This window comes from Saccharomyces mikatae (assembly GCF_947241705.1).
Source record: "Saccharomyces mikatae IFO 1815 strain IFO1815 genome assembly, chromosome: 8".
NCBI lineage: Eukaryota > Fungi > Ascomycota > Saccharomycetes > Saccharomycetales > Saccharomycetaceae > Saccharomyces > Saccharomyces mikatae.
The window spans coordinates 108,343-125,565 of NC_079263.1; the positions used below are offsets into that span (position 1 = coordinate 108,343).

Consider the following 17,223-nt stretch of genomic DNA (forward strand, 5'->3'; position numbering starts at 1 on the left):
TTATTGGCTTTGATATGATCTACTTATTGACGATCTCGTTTTCAATTAACATATACCATGGAAGAAAAAGTGAAGAAAAGCACAGAAAAGAGTATAATGTTACTTATATATACAGGATATGAATCAATAATACTAACTATAATTATGGGCCCAGTAAAACAGCTTAAAAGTTTCTTTTCTTATTTTCGTCTTATCGTCACTGTTTTAATGCACATGTTTAGAACTTACCTGCTGCGTTGAATGATTGGCCCATTTTTTGCATATTTTCACCAACTTGAACATTGGTTTCAAAATATTTGGCCACGCATCTATCTAGGCATGTAGATTCATTCTTATTTAATTCGCCTTCGGAATAAGAAGTATTGATACATTTTTTATAGCAGTTATTGACCAGCTTATTGAACATATCAGTGACTAAATCCAGTTCAGCTTCTGCAGCCTGAATCTTTTGCTGAGATGATAATTGAGGTTGACCACCACCGAAGCCTAAGAAAGACATATTATTTCAGGGATGTTGCTAGCTTGTTCCTGCTTGTTTATATCTTGGTGGGTATGAGAGAGGAATAAGGAGAGTATTTGTCCGTTAAAGAGCTTTACTTTGGATGTTCATTCTCAGCACACGCTGAAGAAAAAAAAAAAGGAAAAAATAGAAGCTTTCAGAGGGTGATCATAAATGACGAGGTAAAAATACAAAAACAAAGATGCTTCCAATCGGAGTTGAACCGATGATCTCCACATTACTAGTGTGGCGCCTTACCAACTTGGCCATAGAAGCTTTATTGTTGCATGTTCGGGATGAAATCTCTCTATTTATTGATGTTTTCGCTCATGCAGAACTTGCAAAAGATATTTTTAAAGAAAAACTTGTTCCTGATAAATAATGTTGATAATTAGTGGTTTAGTAAGTTGTAATAATTGAAAAATAAGTTGTTCTTTCTTAAATTATATCAAAGAGGTATATAAAACACACGCCGACTAGTTGTGTTAAACCCAGTCTTTCAGACATAATTGATGATAAGATTTTAGTTATGGCTTATCTTCTTGTATAATAAGTTGAGAGATTGGCGAATTTTGAGATGATTGTTGGGATTCCATTGTTGATAAAGGCAATAATATTAGGTATGTAGATATACTAGAAGTTCTCCTCGAGGATATAGGAATCCAATAAATGGAACTCGTAATTCTACATAATTCTGTATATGCTTTGATTGACATTTTATATGTTGTCAGTCATTATCCTATTACATTATCAATCCTTGCATTTCAGCTTCCACTTATTTCGATGACCGCTTCTCATAACTTATGTCATCTTCTAACACCGTATATGATAATGTACTAGTAGTATGACTACTAGTTGATAGACGATAGTTGATTTTCATTCCAACATAAGTCCTGGTCAACTCTTAGATCTTCATCTTACTAATGCAGAAAATTCTATTATTAGAATTTTCCTCCTCCAATATAACTGGTATCATCATATGAATGTTTGTATTCATTTACCCAACAATATTAGTATTATGTTAAAAAATATTTATCATCAATCACTCCAATTTATACGAATAAATGTATAGTTGAGATAATGGTGGAGTTTGATGTAATTGTTGGGATTCCATTTTTTATAAGGCAATAATATTAGGTATGTATATATACTAGAAGTTCTCCTCAGGGATTTAGGAATCCATAAAAGGGAATCTGCAATTCTACACAATTCTATAAACATTATTATCATCGTTTTATATGTTGTTATTCATTTATCCTATTACATTATCAATCCTTGCATTTCAGCTTCCACTAATTTAGATGACTATATCTCATCATTTGCGTCATCTTCTAACACCGTATATGATAATATACTAGTAACGTAAATACTAGTTAGTAGATGATAGTTGATTTATATTACAACAATAGTTGTAATCACTTATTCCAACAAATAAGGTAAGCAGAGAGCTGCTATTCTTTCTGTTTGGAATAAATACAATTGTCATCCACTGATGGTAGTTATTATGCTACGATATTATCGTATATGGTTTTCGAAAATGACATAAATGATCAGAAACAGTCATCTTCCTTAGTGGAAGCTGAAATGCAAGGATTGATTATGAAATAGGGTAACCAATGCTAAGATGTGAAACGAAAACAGTAATAAACATACTTTTATATATAATTATTGATTCTCTTTCCCGTAGTTCTATGTTCTCGAGGAGAAATTCAGGTATTATCTATATAACTAATAATACTGCTTTCAATAAAAATGAAATCCAGACAAATTTCTTTAAACTTACTTATTATTTTTTTTCTTTAACGTTACATCCTTTCTAATGTTCTTTTTTAGTACCAAAACATACTATCGATATCCGGTCCGTAGAACAACAATTCCAGAACAAAAGAAGCGTCAAAAGCTATTGAGGGCAGCTGAAAGTAAGCAGGAAGAAGAACGAGATTATTAATTTCAAAAGCACATTGAAGCATTGATGCTGAATGGTGAATAAAAATGTGAAAAGACGTTAGAAAGTTCGGCGGTTAATTTTTGTAAAGTGAACAACGATAGTACCATAAAATCCTTATCGTAACTAACAGAAAAAAACATTTAGGAAACCTGTCAATGCGATTCAGGTGGCCCATCGAAAACAATAATCAAAACAGGAGATTCCAATCAACCAGAAAACAAACGTCAAATGGAATGTCATATATAAAAGAATAGCAAGTATCGAGCAGAACCAAAAGCTTTCCCATCAGGAAATAAAAGTGCAAAGAAGATATGGTTTAGAACTTGACCAAGAAAAGAAATTCCAGTGTTGTATGAATAATTAATCATAACGATTACAGATACTCACATTCACTATGAAGAACGAAATATACCAACTGAAGAGGAAAATCACTTATTTAAATTAAATATTCGTGGTTTGATTGTCGACAGTTCATAAGTGATAATGAGTAAGCTATCGATAGCAATTTAAGCTCGTGGGAGCGTTCCTTGAAAGATGGGAAAAGAACTTGGTATGATGCTATTTAAGATCAACATTTTTGTTACCCTTCCGGGGAGTCATCAATTTGGACGAAGAGCAGCTTTTTTTAGATTTCTTATCGTTCTTCATCCACTTTCTAATACACGCATGGACAAAAAGCGAAAAAAGAAGATGATTAACAATCGAAAAACAGTGCTTAATCATCCGACGAACATCGAAAGGCAAGAGAGGAAAAGCTGGGGAAATAAGAAAATCTATCATTATGCCTATTTTATCACTATCTGCAACACGGGACAGTGTTTTCACAAGAATATATGATTATTTTAAGGTGGTAGTGGAACAGGTGATTGTGCCCAATGCAACAGACGACAAGTCTTCTAAGAATACTCTTTTCGAAGAGTTAAAACACGTCAAACAGGACGATCATCAAAGAGACAGTTATGCTGCCAAAAGTAATGATGTGGCCGATACGAGCGAGTTATTTCCCAGTCAGAATAACGAACAGTTGAGTCTGACATCAAAATCTTCAGTTGTCCCCTGCGCTTTAAATTTGGATAACCTGCAAACAGCTTTCTCTATTGAAACTGATAAGAATGGTATAGTAAGAACAAGGTTGAACCTGGGTGAAGCGATCTCGCGAGATTCCGCCATCGACGAGCCAACCAAGTCGCAAAACGACTTATTAAGTTCCCCTTTACTCCACGAATCCTATATCAACACTGATCAGTACAAGGCCCTTTTTCCTTCAAATTTTCTTCCGATCACTCCTATAAGCAGCGTAATCACCCCTGCATCTAAAAAATGTATTGATGAGTCCCCTCTATCTGACGAAATTCAGGGCACTGCTGATGAATCATCGGAAGCTTTATCATACATATGCCACTACTGTGATGCCAGATTCCGAATTAGAGGGTACTTAACACGACACATCAAAAAGCATGCCAAAAGAAAGGCTTATCACTGTCCATTTTTTGATAATAGCATTTCGCAGGAGCTGCGATGCCATACTTCCGGCGGGTTCAGTAGAAGAGATACGTACAAAACACACTTGAAATCTAGACATTTCACTTATCCAGAAGGTGTTAAGCCTCAAGACCGCAATAAATCATCCGGTGCGTGTGCTCAGTGTGGGGAATACTTCCACACTAGTGAGAGCTGGGTGGAAAACCACATTGAGGCAGGGAGTTGCAAAGGGTTACCAGAAGGCTACTCTGAGAGGATACGAGAGAAAAAGAAGACTACTAAAATGAAAATGATAAAGACCTCCGATGGCCAGACTAGATTCATCTCATCCGAAGAAAGTGCTCCCGTAAAAAGTGCGGCGCTAAGTAACAACACCATGGAAGCGGCGGTAATACATTCGAAAGAACCCCATAATCACAAGGGCATACCAAGAAAAACCCAGAAGAATAAAATTGGAGTGGACGCACCTTGGCTCGAACGTAAACAAATCTCAAAAACCACAGAAACTACACAATCACATGAGCCTATTGACATCCAAAATCCTAAGGAGTGGCCAATTACATCCCATCCAATACTTTCACCTCAAAATGCGTCTTCTATAGCTCAGGAATATCAATCATCGTGGTACGTATTACGTATGGGCTCACCTGCATTATCCTCTACCTCATCAGCGTTGTCTCCACTTTCGGGTGATCCGATCACAACTACAGAAACAAATAAATCATACCCATTAGATTCGGAGCAATCATTGTCAGAGTCAGACAAGGCCGAAGAAGACTCAATAAATCACTCAAAGAAGAGCAATATGATTTCCATCAATGAGATATTACAGAAGCAAATGAACTTCGAGCTACTAGGTGAAAATCACTTAAAGGAAACTCAAGATTGTTTGGCTCTTTACAAAAAAGCCAATGGGATAGAATTTTAAGGGTAATTTTACTTTTTGTTTTTTGGTGGGTTTCGGTGTTTTTTTACGTATTATTTATTATTATTATTATCTTTTGTAACAAGTATAATATTTCTCTAGCGGTTTCTTGTATAACGAGGCAATGAATTCTTCCACTGCTTTGTTTATTGTGAAAGCAAGCTGGGATAAATATCTAGATATTCGTTTCAATAAATTGTTCTGTAAATGAAATACCCTCAGTTATCCTGGGAAATTCTCTTCATCTTTCGTTCTTGCTAACACGACTAGTCAAAGCGACGATAAATAACTGATTTCAACAACCAAGCTCTCTCTACCCTGACAGTTTCAAATGGGAAAACGGTTAGGGAGTTAGATTATAAAGCCGCATTAAATAGTTATTTTATTGTTTATATGTTATTGTTCTTTGAATTCAATTAGCACGCTCATAGATGAACCTTATATTTGATGTTGTTTTAGAAATGTAATCTATATATAATTTCGTAGTATAAATATTTATAAATAAAGAAGTGAAACCATATCCACTCATAATGCGGAATGGTTGTCCAAGTTTGACAATGACTAAAGAACAGATCTTAATGTCACATCAAAAGTACTGGAAAATAAAATAAATCATTGGAAGAGAGGATGAGGGCTGGTAATGAGGCCCATGTAAATGTTAACCTTTTTTTATTACAATTCTTAGATCTTTTGTTCTGGATCTCTCTTTTCCCAGATAATCTTGGCTGGACCGGTTGGAAGAGTAACCATAGATGTAAAGTCAGGAGATGGGACAGTCTTACCTTCTGGGAAATGCCATTTCAAAGTTCTAACAAAGATAGACATCAAAACACCTAGTTGACAGTAAGCAAAGTGTTCACCAATACATCTATGTCTACCACCACCGAAAGGTAAGTATGGGGAACTGACACCCTTGGAAATGGCACCGAAACCGTAATCGATTTCTTCGCCGACAGAATAAGAAGAGGCAGCATCGTTGTTCCAACGGTGAATGTTAAACTGGTGAGCATGTGGGAAGTATTCGTCTCTTAAATGAGTGTAACCTGGGGAAACCAAAACGTGGTAGCCTTCTGGAATGACGTAAGAAGTGTTTGGAACGTGCATGTCCTTCATGACCTTACGGAACAAAGAGTGCAATGGGTGGTGCATTCTTAAAGTTTCCTTGATAGCTTGGTTTAATAATGGCATTTCTTCTAGTAAATCATAAGTTAATTCTTTCTTACCACCGTCCAAAACGCGCATCTGTTCCTCGTATAATTCCTGTTGAACATCTGGTCTTTCAGCCAAGTGCAGTAAAATCCAAGCAGAAGTGGCAGCAGAAGTATGTTGACCACCCATCAAGACACCAATTAACAAGTTAGCAATTTCCTGATCTGTCATCTTGACACCATCCTTGTATGTAGAGTTCTTCATCAAAGAATCAATCAAATCTCTGTCTTGAATGTCGTTGTTCTTTCTTCTTTCCTTAATCAAAGACATGTAAGTACCGGAAATAGCCTTTTGAGCATGATCTCTCTTTCTGTAGTGTTCCAATGGTAAGTTAGGAAAGACGAAATTAATTGGGGTGAAACCTTTATCCAAATCACTGTACAAGTAAGCAAAGTCGGTATCCAACTTTTGTCTCATTTCCTTACCCAATAACGATCTTGAAGCAGTGAAAATGGTCATCTCAGGTTGAGTGACCATGACATCAATGGTACCAGTAGATCTTTCATTCAAACGGAAATTCTTAGAGTCTCTGAAGTACTTGTAGACTTCTTCAGCAATCAATGGCACATAACTCTTGAAGGCTTCTTTGGACAGAGCACCTTTAACGAATTTCTTTTGTTCCATCAATCTTGAATTTGGACAATCATAAATAACACCTTTACCGAAAACTGGGGTCGTCAAATGAGCGTAAGCAGCTTCTGCTGAAACATCAGCCAACTTAGCATTGAAGACAAATTCGTGGCCCTTTGGACCTAAATAAACAGTCATGACTCTACCTAATAGAACAAATGAGAAGATATCACCGTACTTCTTTTGACATTCTTCGAAGAATTCGTATGGCTTCATACCGTATGCAATAGCACTACCGACCCATGGAATCCAGTAAAAAACTAGAGGTGGACGGTCTTTTCTCAAAGAATATAGTAATTGCCACACAATATTGTAAATGAATGGAGCTATTATGATCAAAGAAATCCTTTGCGCCAATGGTAAAGCCAAGAAATAGCTTAAACCAATGTTTACATATTCCAATGCCTCACCAACAATTGACTTGGTAGCAGACATACTTGTACTATTAGTTTGTTTGTTTTGAGTTCAAGCCTGCAATTATGAAGGAAAAAAAAGTAAAACTATGAATAATAGAATGAGAAACTATTACTTCCTACCAAAAATGGACACTGTGAACGTCGTTGCTTATCAGCCTCTTTATAAATAATTCACAAGTAAGAAAAAGGAAAAAGAAAGAAGAAAAAAAACCCATAAGGAAAGAGTTGCGAGGAATAAGAAACTAAGGGAAAATACCCTATCTTATATAATGAATACACATGGAGGGCAATTTTTAGAGGCTTTTCGAATAGATGCAAGTACGTAAACGTCGTTAACTCGTGGGGATGGACAATAGGATGTGTTCATACCAAGAAAAAAAAAAAAATTTAGCCATAAAATCGATGTCTCCTGCAAGATACTTACCACACTCATTGTGTTCTGCAAGATACTATTGTCATTTGAAAAGCGATTATCTCGAACCATCGCTTTCGTTTCGTTTCGTTTAGAGCCAGCGCTTCGTTTGTCTCGTTTTTTCGTGGATTATCGGCCTTTAAAGTAGTTCAACCGGGCGAATCTTGCACGCATATTGTTTGTTGCCTACTCGTTTAGCATTCAATTCGTGTGACATTACCATAATCGTACGGCTTAGTCGGGAATAAAGACTCGCCTCGTTGTCGTACAGGAGCACTCTGTCGGAAATTTCGTACTTTGTTGGGTCCCCCGGTATTTCCTGGGCGTGGCACAGGGCAACCACCCATTGTTGCAGTTGTTCGTCTGTACGGATAGTCGACGATCATAACATCGCACGGTGCGTAGCAAATTACCGTTTTGGGAGATTTCCCTGAGTAAGCAGTCGTTTACGATAGCAGTACCTTTACAGTTATCGGGTGAAACAATATCAAGAACAATTGGTTCGCTGCTTGGCAGAGGGTTAGTCTTACAAAGTTGTAATATACAGAGGCAGAAAACGCAAGAGGCGGGAAAAAGAAAACAAGAAAAGAAAAGGAAAAGAGGTAAAGATGCATTGTGTTTCTCCCCCCTTTTTTTGTAAGATGCATGTATATCTTTTAAAAGTAGTTATATAATAAATAGGTGGGTGGGTGTGTGAGTGTGTGTCTTTCAGAATAATCCGAATAAAACGCCACAGTGGAAACTTCTTTTAAATATTGCCAGCATCAAATCTTCTGGAGGCTTCCTTCCAGTTAACCACGTTCCAAATGGCTTTGAAGTAATCGGCCTTCTTGTTTTGGTATTGCAAATAGTAGGCATGCTCCCAGGCGTCGATTGCAAGTAGAGGAACCAAGGGCCCGGTGACAGTGTCTTGGTTGTAGGTTTGAACAACATCGAGCTTACCTCCGTTGGAGAGGTTCTTGACAATGAAGGCCCATCCGGAGCCCTGTACGCCTGCTAGCTTCGCGTTGGTCAGCTTAATCAGCTCATCTAAACTGCCAAATTGGTCGTCAATGGCCTTTGCCAAAGCTCCGGTAGGTGGTTCACCACCACCCTGTGACTCTGGAGCCAGGTTTTCCCAGAATAGGCAGTGGTTTGTGAAGCCACCACCGTGAAACTTGATGTTTTGTTGGATAGCAATCATTTTTCTTGCGTTTGCAGGAGTTGGCTCCTTGGCCAGAAGATTTGAAAGTTCGTGGAACTGTTCAACAGCGGTGTTGAATCCGTTCACATAGGTTTGATGATGTTTGGTGTAATGCAATTCGTTGATTTGACCAGAAATATAAGGTTCTAATGCACCAAAGTCCCATTTCAAGTCAGGTAAAGTGACTTTGGTTCTCTTTGCTGTGGTGGTGAGCAATGATAAACCACCCTTTTTGGTTAAATTAGCTGCTGCAGTTTTGGCGAACATACGGATATCTTTGTTAGAGCTGATGGTTGTTTGGCTTCCTCTCCTGAAAAAGCAAACCGCTTCGTGATGACATATTTATTTTTAGGATGCGATGTGATATATATATATTTTATAGCTTCTCCATCAGGGGCGTTCACTATGATTTCGGAAATTTTTCGGCACATCCCTACTTTTTTTTGCGACCTTAGCGGTTCGGCCTATGTTATTGGCCCAGGTTTAAGGTCGCGCCAACAACGCTAATAGCAATTAGTAATCATTTCTACCTCAAGTGCAACACTGCTCGCGCAATCTGCCACAGGCGTAAGAGTAGATTGTATAGACATTAGGGAAATAATGGAATAGAGAAAGCAAAATGGATGTAGGTATTCGTTAAATATATACACATTAAGTGGCCCAAGAAAAAATATACATGTATACATATAAATAAAAGATCTTACATATACGGGCTCGTGCATACATTTCGTATGACTTTATTGTTTCTTGAATCAATTAAGGGAGTATGGTAGCATCAAAATATAACTTTGGGTCTAAACTTGAGATTTCCGCAGAAGTTGCTTCGCCATCAAGGAGAATTTCAGCCATTAATTTGCCTGTGGCTGGCGCATTGTTAATACCCCAGCAAGAGTGCCCACTCGCAATATAAAGATCTTTGACATTTGTCTCACCAATCAAGGGACCCGAACTTGTGGGAACATTTAATACTGGCAAAAAACACGCTTGTTTTCTCAAGAGATGGCCCTTTGATAAAGTTGGCGATAGTTTGGATACATAATGATACAATTCATCGCACTTTTCCGAAACCACCTCAACATCATCTGAGCTTTCAGGTATATTCACCAAGGTGTCACCTTCACCGCACACATAAACCTCATCTTTTCTTGCATACATTTCAGGGGAGAAAAACTCACGGTCGTTGACTTTCAGTTCAGCAAGTATAGCATATGGTGAAACTGTCTTTTCGCTGGGTTTGATCGTGACAGAGTGAGCCCTTAATCCAGAAATTGGACAATCTTTTAGGATTTTGGAAGTCCAGGGCCCCATGCTCAAAACAACCTGCTGGATATCATTGATTTCAATAGGCTTTGCATTGTTGTCATTGAAGATTGTGCCCAGCTTGATATCTGAATTTTCTGCTTGACCTCTACTATTTCTGCGGTTTTTGATGACAGAGGGAAGATATTTTAGGGAATGAACACAATCCATTTCGTCGCACTTTACTCCTACTACCTTCCCCAGTAATAGATCAACGGCCCCCGTTTCCATCGCTTTTGATAATATGAAATGGGTGAATTTATAAGGATGAAGTTGTGCTGTGGTATCAGTACCACCTAGCGAAGACCAATCATTAACCAACTCTCTTCTTATCCAATTCAAGTCAGCTGGCAAAGGATTATGAATATTGTTCTCCCTGAGTTGCTCGGCAGGGCTTACAGAATCAAGGTCTGATACGCTGTTTGTGTGGCTTTTCATGCGTTCGTTTGTTAGAGAATGTAAGCTAGGCACTGAGCTGGAAATGTGAACATCAGATCCTTCTTCTTCGTTACTGGCGGATTCGTTCTTCAACGAAGAGCCTGAAGAACTTAATGATGAACTAGAATCCCCGATGTTAAACTTATTGGGTATGTTACCTGGTCTCTTCTTTGGAGGTGGAACATTAAGGGTATAGGCTTTTTTGCTCACTCTCTCATAGTTTTCAATGACCTCTTTCCGAACGTCAGCTTCTAAGGACACAGTCGTCAATCTTCTGTAATCCCAGTTGTTCTCTCCATCATACTCATCACTCAATTCCTGATGTAGCTGGAAACTCAAAGGCACAATCTGATGAGGAAAAGCCCAAGATGCAAGCAGACCGCCCGCTTTACCAGAAGCCCCTCCAGCAATACGCCTTGATTCAATGATAGTAATGTGATGGGTCGAAGGGCTGAAACTTGGATGCTGCGTCAAGTAGTATGCCGTACAGCAACCAATGATGCCACCACCAACAATGACAATATGTTTTTTCCCTTCACTATTTTTTGAAGGGTACGCTTGAAACGGTGGGTGCATGAAATCCTCACCCATTTAGAGAATCTTTATTTTGTTGTTTCACTAAAACGCTATTGAATAACCTAATACTGTATCAGGAGGAGCGCAAAAAATCTCTTAGTGAGTGATTCGCACTATTTAAGAAATTCAGTTGTTGACTAATTTTTTCAAGTCTTATTTTAACAACGGAAGAAATTAAATAAAAAAAAACTTTTCTTGTAAGTAAAGTATGCCAGGTTATGGATATAGTGTCGCTTCTATGCCGTGCTTTTTTTCGAATATAAGCAACTTACATGCACGTAGGGGATAGACGCAGGAAAGCACTAAAGCTATAAGTATCAATAAATTGGCCTACACGGTTTCAGCCAAGGTAAGGGGACTCGGACGGAATCGGGCTCATATTATACGTTCAGTGGATATTTTCAACGGAACGATAAAAATCACTCCGAGAGACGGTTGAGAATCCGTACACCAACATCCTTACATTTTGATATAAACTGTGCAACTTTTTGTTTCAGTATATGAGTCTTACGTTCGTTTGGGACAGGAAGCCGATGACAGCATTCCAGGCAGAGTTCCCAGGTGAAAGTCAAGGTAACGGAAGGAAAGCTTGCTTCTGCCAGTGGGAATGTTTGGCTTAACTCTTCTATAATGAGAAGGCCCTCTGGACAAACCATTCCAACGATGTTCTGCCTACACTTCCACTACAGAGATTTGCCCGAAGGAAGGTTTCCTGAAATTCTTTTCACAGGGGAAATACTCGCACACGTAAAAACATACCACTAAAGTTAGGAGGTGAAATTAGAGATATATTAGATTTGTATAATTTTTTAATTAGTTCCAACGTGTTAAAATAGAAGCATAACCAAAGAAAAAAATGGCTAAGTTCTTGAAAGCTGGTAAAGTTGGTACGTATTATTTGCAGTTTTTTTGGATATCAGCAAAGAATCACACAATTGTTGTATTAAATATCCAAGCTATTAACGGCTGATGTTTATCCAATTAGAGTTTTAATTCAAGTATTATGTCTTCATATAAGGATGGGAAGGCAAAAACAAATGAAACTAGATATGATCAGAGAATTTAGATTTAAGTGGAGACTCATCGGTGGTACGCTGGTTGAAAATATGGATGATTGAAAAGAGTGGTATATAAGAGACTCATCTTCACTAGGCAAAAAGAGGCACTGGAAGATTATTAAAGTCGGAACATAAAGGAGAAAAAAGCTCATACCAATGGGGAGATAAAGGTCACAATTCATTCACTATGCCCGTAGACACTGGCGTGCAAGCTAGGAGATCTTTCACACACTATCGCCTTTTTCATGGTCTATCTAAATTTCACGAAGTTACGATATCTTTCCCACCCATTATTGAAGAACATAAAAAGAATTCGGTAAACATTTTATGAAAGTTTCACTTATACTAACTATTTATTTTTTCCATTTTAATTACAGCTGTCGTTGTCCGTGGTCGTTACGCCGGTAAGAAGGTTGTTATCGTTAAACCACATGATGAAGGTTCCAAGTCTCATCCATTTGGTCACGCTTTGGTTGCCGGTATTGAAAGATACCCATTAAAGGTCACCAAGAAGCATGGTGCCAAGAAGGTTGCTAAGAGAACCAAGATCAAGCCTTTCATCAAGGTCGTCAACTACAACCATTTATTGCCAACCAGATACACTTTAGATGTCGAAGCTTTCAAATCCGTTGTTTCTACTGAAACTTTCGAACAACCTTCTCAACGTGAAGAAGCTAAGAAGGTCGTCAAGAAGGCTTTCGAAGAAAGACACCAAGCTGGTAAGAACCAATGGTTCTTCTCTAAGTTGAGATTTTAAGAGAATTGCATTATGGTCAACCAAAAATAAAAAAATTATTAGTAATATCAACATATGTATATTTGATGTATGTAAACAATGATCAAATATTAATAGAATATATCTACGTATAAGTATACACAAATGGGGTCTTTCTTCAAAAGTCGCTTGTTGATATTTTTACACATAACGACATAACGAAAAATACTCTAAAGACAGGGAATCGGAATAAACAATAAGAGCACTATATAGCAACAGGCATCCAGGGCATCTGATAGAAGAGACTAAACAAGAAAATCTTTGACAGCAATGATTGTAAGACGTTTATTTTCAGTATCAAGTTACTCGTTTTTCTTAAAGAAACCTCAGTTTGATGTGAAAGGAATAATAGAGATGATCCCCCAGTATCAAACTTCTATTCAAAATAGAGAGTTGATAGAAGCTGATAGCATAATACTAAACTTACAACAACTAAGTGAACAATATCAACGCATAAAAACGATTGATAAAATTATAGCGGATATTCAGATACAGAGAAAATCAATTGAAGCACAAATTAAAAAGGATAGAACGAAGATTACAGAATATTCGGCTACATTGAAGGCCCTTAAAGAGCAATACCAAGATCAAGATAATGAATTATCGGAGCTGCAAAAGAAAGTCTTCGAGACTTGCAGATCACTTCCAAATGTCTTGGACCCTACGGTTCCGTTAAAGGCCCCAAAGATTGAGCAATGGATAAACCCTTTAAAAGCGTATGAATCTTCGGAAGCTCAGGAACACGTAGGTATTATGCTTAGAAAGGAAATTCTGGATTTACAGACTGCCTCAAACATTACAGGAACATCATGGTACTATCTACTAAATGACGGAGCACGTCTTGAACAAGCTTTGGTAGCGTATGCCCTGAAAAAGGCAAATGACCATGGGTTTGCAAGCTGCACACCACCAAGCATTACGAAAAGAGATTTAATAGATGCATGTGGGTTCAATCCAAGGGATATGAATAATGAACGGCAGATTTATGCTCTTCAGGACACTAACTTAGGATTGGTTGCTACTGCAGAAATATCCATGGCAGGCCTAGGCGCAAACAAGGTCCTAAATTTCAACTCGGATGAATGTTCCAAGAAACTCGTCGGTGTGAGCAGATGTTACAGAGCTGAAGCGGGTGCCAGGGGAAAGGATACGAAAGGTCTTTATCGCGTTCATGAGTTCACTAAAGTAGAATTGTTTTGCTGGAGCAAACCAGAAAATAGTGCCAAAATTCTTGAAGAAATAAAGCAATTCCAAATTTCTATAGTAGATGAATTAGGTTTAACAGCCAAAGTGCTTAATATGCCTTCAAATGATCTCGGTAATCCCGCTTTCAAGAAGTACGATATTGAAGCTTGGATGCCAGGAAGGGGAAAATTTGGTGAGATAAGTAGTGCCTCTAATTGTACCAATTTTCAAAGCAGAAGATTAAATACAAAGTACAAGAACGATAAAACAGGAAAGTTAGAATATGTACACACGCTAAATGGTACAGCGATGGCCATCCCAAGAGTGATGGTAGCCCTGGTAGAAAATTTTTATGACTCAAGCACTAATAAAATACATGTTCCTAAATGTTTGAGGGAGTTTTTGAATGGTCAACGATATATTTAATAAGTAAGAAACTAATCTTGTAAATATGCAAATTCACATTGAAACAGTAGCATTATTGTGTTGAGCGAAATATCCAACCACCGCTACTGGTAGATGTTCTGTATGATTTAAGTTGGATCATAATTAGTAAATATGCATTTTTCCCCAAGACTAAAGAGTAATTATTTTGAAAGAGTTGGCAACAAAATATAGCATTATATTTATAGCTTATTTACTGTCTATTCAAGTATTTTCAATTTCTCAAAACCTGCCAATTCTGTTATTCCGTGTGGCGAGATAAAGATCGTAAAAATAGAAGAGCTACTCTAACATTTCCTGCACAACTGCTGCAAATGGTGGCAAAAAGATCAAAGAAGTAACCTGTATATTATGTTGTTGTTAGCGTTAAGTGATGCACACATTCCTGATAGAGCGACTGTATGTTTTTTCCCTCACATTTCTCACTTTCTCACCTTAATTGAAGTGTAATTTTTAAATGTCCATTGCACCTACTCCCTTTAATGTCATACTAACAAATTGAAAACGAACTTAATTGAATGTAGGATTTACCTCTTAAATTCAAAAAATTACTAAGTGTTCCTGATAAAATATCTCAGGTGGCCTTACTAGGCAATAGTACGAAGTCTTTTAATTTTTTGAAGTTTGTCAACCAGATATCTAACAATATAACAATCGTAAGAGGAGAGTTTGATAATGGGCACTTGCCAAGTACAAAGAAGGATGGCGCTTCCGAAGGCTCTAGGAAAATGGAAGAAATTCCTATGAATTGTATAATAAGGCAAGGGGCTTTAAAAATTGGCTGTTGCAGCGGTTATACTGTGGTACCAAAGAACGACCCCTTATCTTTATTAGCATTAGCACGCCAGTTAGATGTAGATATTTTGTTATGGGGCGGTACTCATAATGTCGAGGCTTACACCTTGGAGGGGAAGTTTTTTGTGAATCCAGGCAGTTGTACGGGAGCCTTCAATACGGATTGGCCCATTATATTTGACGTTGAAGATAGCGATGAAGCTGTAACATCAGGGGTGGAGGAAACTAAGGAGGATGAACCCATACAACAAAATGATGTAATCAGGGAAGAATCGATGGGGAAAGAACAATCTGGATCTGACATAACCAGAGATAATGCAATCGAAGAGGATGGCGCTGACGTGAAATTGGAGAGCCAATTTAAAGAAGACGAGGTCAATATATCAGATTTGGATGTGAAAGGGTCTAATTCGCCAAGTTTCTGTCTGCTGGATATTCAAGGTACCATTTGCACGTTATACATCTATCTTTATGTTGACGGTGAAGTGAAGGTCGATAAAGTGGTTTATGAAAAGGAATAGGATAGCCTTTACCACTTTATGTGCTTCTGTGATGTCTTAGAACTGAGTAGCCTTGTTTTGTGATTTTTTTTCGCAGACAAGATTAGTAGATATCTTCAAGAGTATCTACCCATTGAATATTACAAATAATAAAAGAGAGTTCGTATTCCTAGTTTCTTTACTGTTTGTGCTCAGGTGATCAAACTGGATTAGCATTGGGACGCTTAGAGCCGTGATCAATAAAAGCATACAGAACATACAAAGAAACCTGGATGGAGAACTACTATGTTTTATATAGATCGAATTAACTATACAATGATGTCATTTACACCTTGTTTAATGATATCTTCTAGCAGGTCAGTTTCTAAATCATCTTCTAGTTTTTCTTCATTTTCCTTTAAACGGCGGTGGGTAAAATTACTTATCTGTAACTCTTCTAATTTTAAAACTTTCTTCATGGCGTACGCATCTTCACCATCCTGATAGTAGCTTTTCTCGATACTTAACACCTCAAAAGCCAATGTGTCTCTGTACAGGTGCAAGGCCGCTCTGTTAGATTGTCTCACATGCAAGGAAACATATTCTGCTTGGTGCACTTCTTTCAATGCAAATAATGCTTGTCTCATTAAGTTCTCAGCAATTCCCATTCTTCTATAGGTTCTCATAACACTTAAAGACGTAATATGTCCATTTGCTGGTTCATTTTGCTGGTCTGGGTCGTCATTCATCTTCACGAGAACGTACCCTACTAATTTTTCGCCCGGAGCCAAGTATGTTGGATCCAGCTTAATTGTTTTGCCATCATTGGTCTCATCCAACGTCAATTCCAACTTATTGTCCTCATTCTGTTCATCAGCACCTTCACAGTCTAAAGTTGTGGTGGTAGCAACAAAGGAAGCTTCTGGCCAAGAGAGAATATGATACATATAGTACTTCATCATATAATTTTCGGGCAGATTATGAAGGTTGGCATTTTGCATGCATATGATGTCGTTAATTGTCGCTCTGCGGATATTGATCGGCATGTTTGAATGAGTTCTATATGAGGCGCAGTGTGTGTATATTCAGTCTCTTTTTTTCATTGATAACTACGCTTAGCTGACCAAAAAGGTTAGAGAACCTTTCTGATTATACTTTTTTTTTTCTGCTTCAAAAAACCATTTGACGCGGAAAAGTGAGAATGGATTAAAATAGAGAGTAAATGAAGGATTAGGACTAGTAATAATACTATTAAATTGTTCAGAAAAGAAAATTTTCTAATGTTAGTCTATAAATGATATCAATCCTGTAACTCACGACTGTTTTACTTCCCATTAAAGGCACTTTAAAGTATTTGTCATCAAGTGTAGCCTAAAAGAACTTTAAAATCATGATACACAATATTTAACATTGCTAATATGACTACAGAGGAACATAGAAGCATATCTTGTTTTATTCTCTGTGATACTT

At 37.6% G+C, this 17,223-nt stretch overlaps 9 protein-coding genes and 1 non-coding gene across 10 annotated transcripts; 4 read left to right on the top strand and 6 right to left on the bottom strand.

The window, feature by feature from the left end:
- Window positions 1-217: 217 nt before the first annotated feature.
- TIM10 (protein transporter TIM10) lies at window positions 218-499 on the bottom strand (the record flags this gene model as incomplete). The annotated part of the gene is made up of 1 exon (XM_056222849.1): window positions 218-499. One exon carries the CDS (start codon window positions 497-499, stop codon window positions 218-220), a length of 282 nt encoding a protein of 93 aa, XP_056082499.1.
- A 203-nt stretch (window positions 500-702) lies between these two features.
- Smki_8.trna3T lies at window positions 703-775 on the bottom strand. Its single transcript has one exon. It is a non-coding gene; the product is annotated as a tRNA-Thr (tRNA).
- Window positions 776-3,228: 2,453 nt separating this feature from the next.
- Window positions 3,229-4,857, top strand: STP2 (Stp2p; the record flags this gene model as incomplete). The annotated part of the gene is made up of 1 exon (XM_056222850.1): window positions 3,229-4,857. The coding sequence occupies one exon, from the start codon at window positions 3,229-3,231 to the stop codon at window positions 4,855-4,857; it is 1,629 nt and encodes a 542-aa protein (XP_056082500.1).
- Window positions 4,858-5,535: 678 nt separating this feature from the next.
- Window positions 5,536-7,128, bottom strand: ERG11 (sterol 14-demethylase; the record flags this gene model as incomplete). Its single annotated transcript, XM_056222851.1, has 1 exon — window positions 5,536-7,128. The coding sequence occupies one exon, from the start codon at window positions 7,126-7,128 to the stop codon at window positions 5,536-5,538; it is 1,593 nt and encodes a 530-aa protein (XP_056082501.1).
- Window positions 7,129-8,269: 1,141 nt separating this feature from the next.
- Window positions 8,270-8,971, bottom strand: SOD2 (superoxide dismutase SOD2; the record flags this gene model as incomplete). The annotated part of the gene is made up of 1 exon (XM_056222852.1): window positions 8,270-8,971. The coding sequence occupies one exon, from the start codon at window positions 8,969-8,971 to the stop codon at window positions 8,270-8,272; it is 702 nt and encodes a 233-aa protein (XP_056082502.1).
- Window positions 8,972-9,460: 489 nt separating this feature from the next.
- Window positions 9,461-11,032, bottom strand: TDA3 (Tda3p; the record flags this gene model as incomplete). Its single annotated transcript, XM_056222854.1, has 1 exon — window positions 9,461-11,032. One exon carries the CDS (start codon window positions 11,030-11,032, stop codon window positions 9,461-9,463), a length of 1,572 nt encoding a protein of 523 aa, XP_056082503.1.
- Window positions 11,033-11,873: 841 nt separating this feature from the next.
- On the top strand, window positions 11,874-12,832 carry RPL27A (60S ribosomal protein eL27; the record flags this gene model as incomplete). The annotated part of the gene is made up of 2 exons (XM_056222855.1): window positions 11,874-11,904; window positions 12,453-12,832. The coding sequence occupies 2 exons, from the start codon at window positions 11,874-11,876 to the stop codon at window positions 12,830-12,832; spliced, it is 411 nt and encodes a 136-aa protein (XP_056082504.1).
- Window positions 12,833-13,120: 288 nt separating this feature from the next.
- DIA4 (putative serine--tRNA ligase DIA4) lies at window positions 13,121-14,461 on the top strand (the record flags this gene model as incomplete). The annotated part of the gene is made up of 1 exon (XM_056222856.1): window positions 13,121-14,461. One exon carries the CDS (start codon window positions 13,121-13,123, stop codon window positions 14,459-14,461), a length of 1,341 nt encoding a protein of 446 aa, XP_056082505.1.
- A 761-nt stretch (window positions 14,462-15,222) lies between these two features.
- Window positions 15,223-15,795, top strand: VPS29 (retromer subunit VPS29; the record flags this gene model as incomplete). Its single annotated transcript, XM_056222857.1, has 1 exon — window positions 15,223-15,795. The coding sequence occupies one exon, from the start codon at window positions 15,223-15,225 to the stop codon at window positions 15,793-15,795; it is 573 nt and encodes a 190-aa protein (XP_056082506.1).
- A 287-nt stretch (window positions 15,796-16,082) lies between these two features.
- Window positions 16,083-16,799, bottom strand: ARD1 (peptide alpha-N-acetyltransferase complex A subunit ARD1; the record flags this gene model as incomplete). Its single annotated transcript, XM_056222858.1, has 1 exon — window positions 16,083-16,799. The coding sequence occupies one exon, from the start codon at window positions 16,797-16,799 to the stop codon at window positions 16,083-16,085; it is 717 nt and encodes a 238-aa protein (XP_056082507.1).
- Window positions 16,800-17,223: the final 424 nt, after the last annotated feature.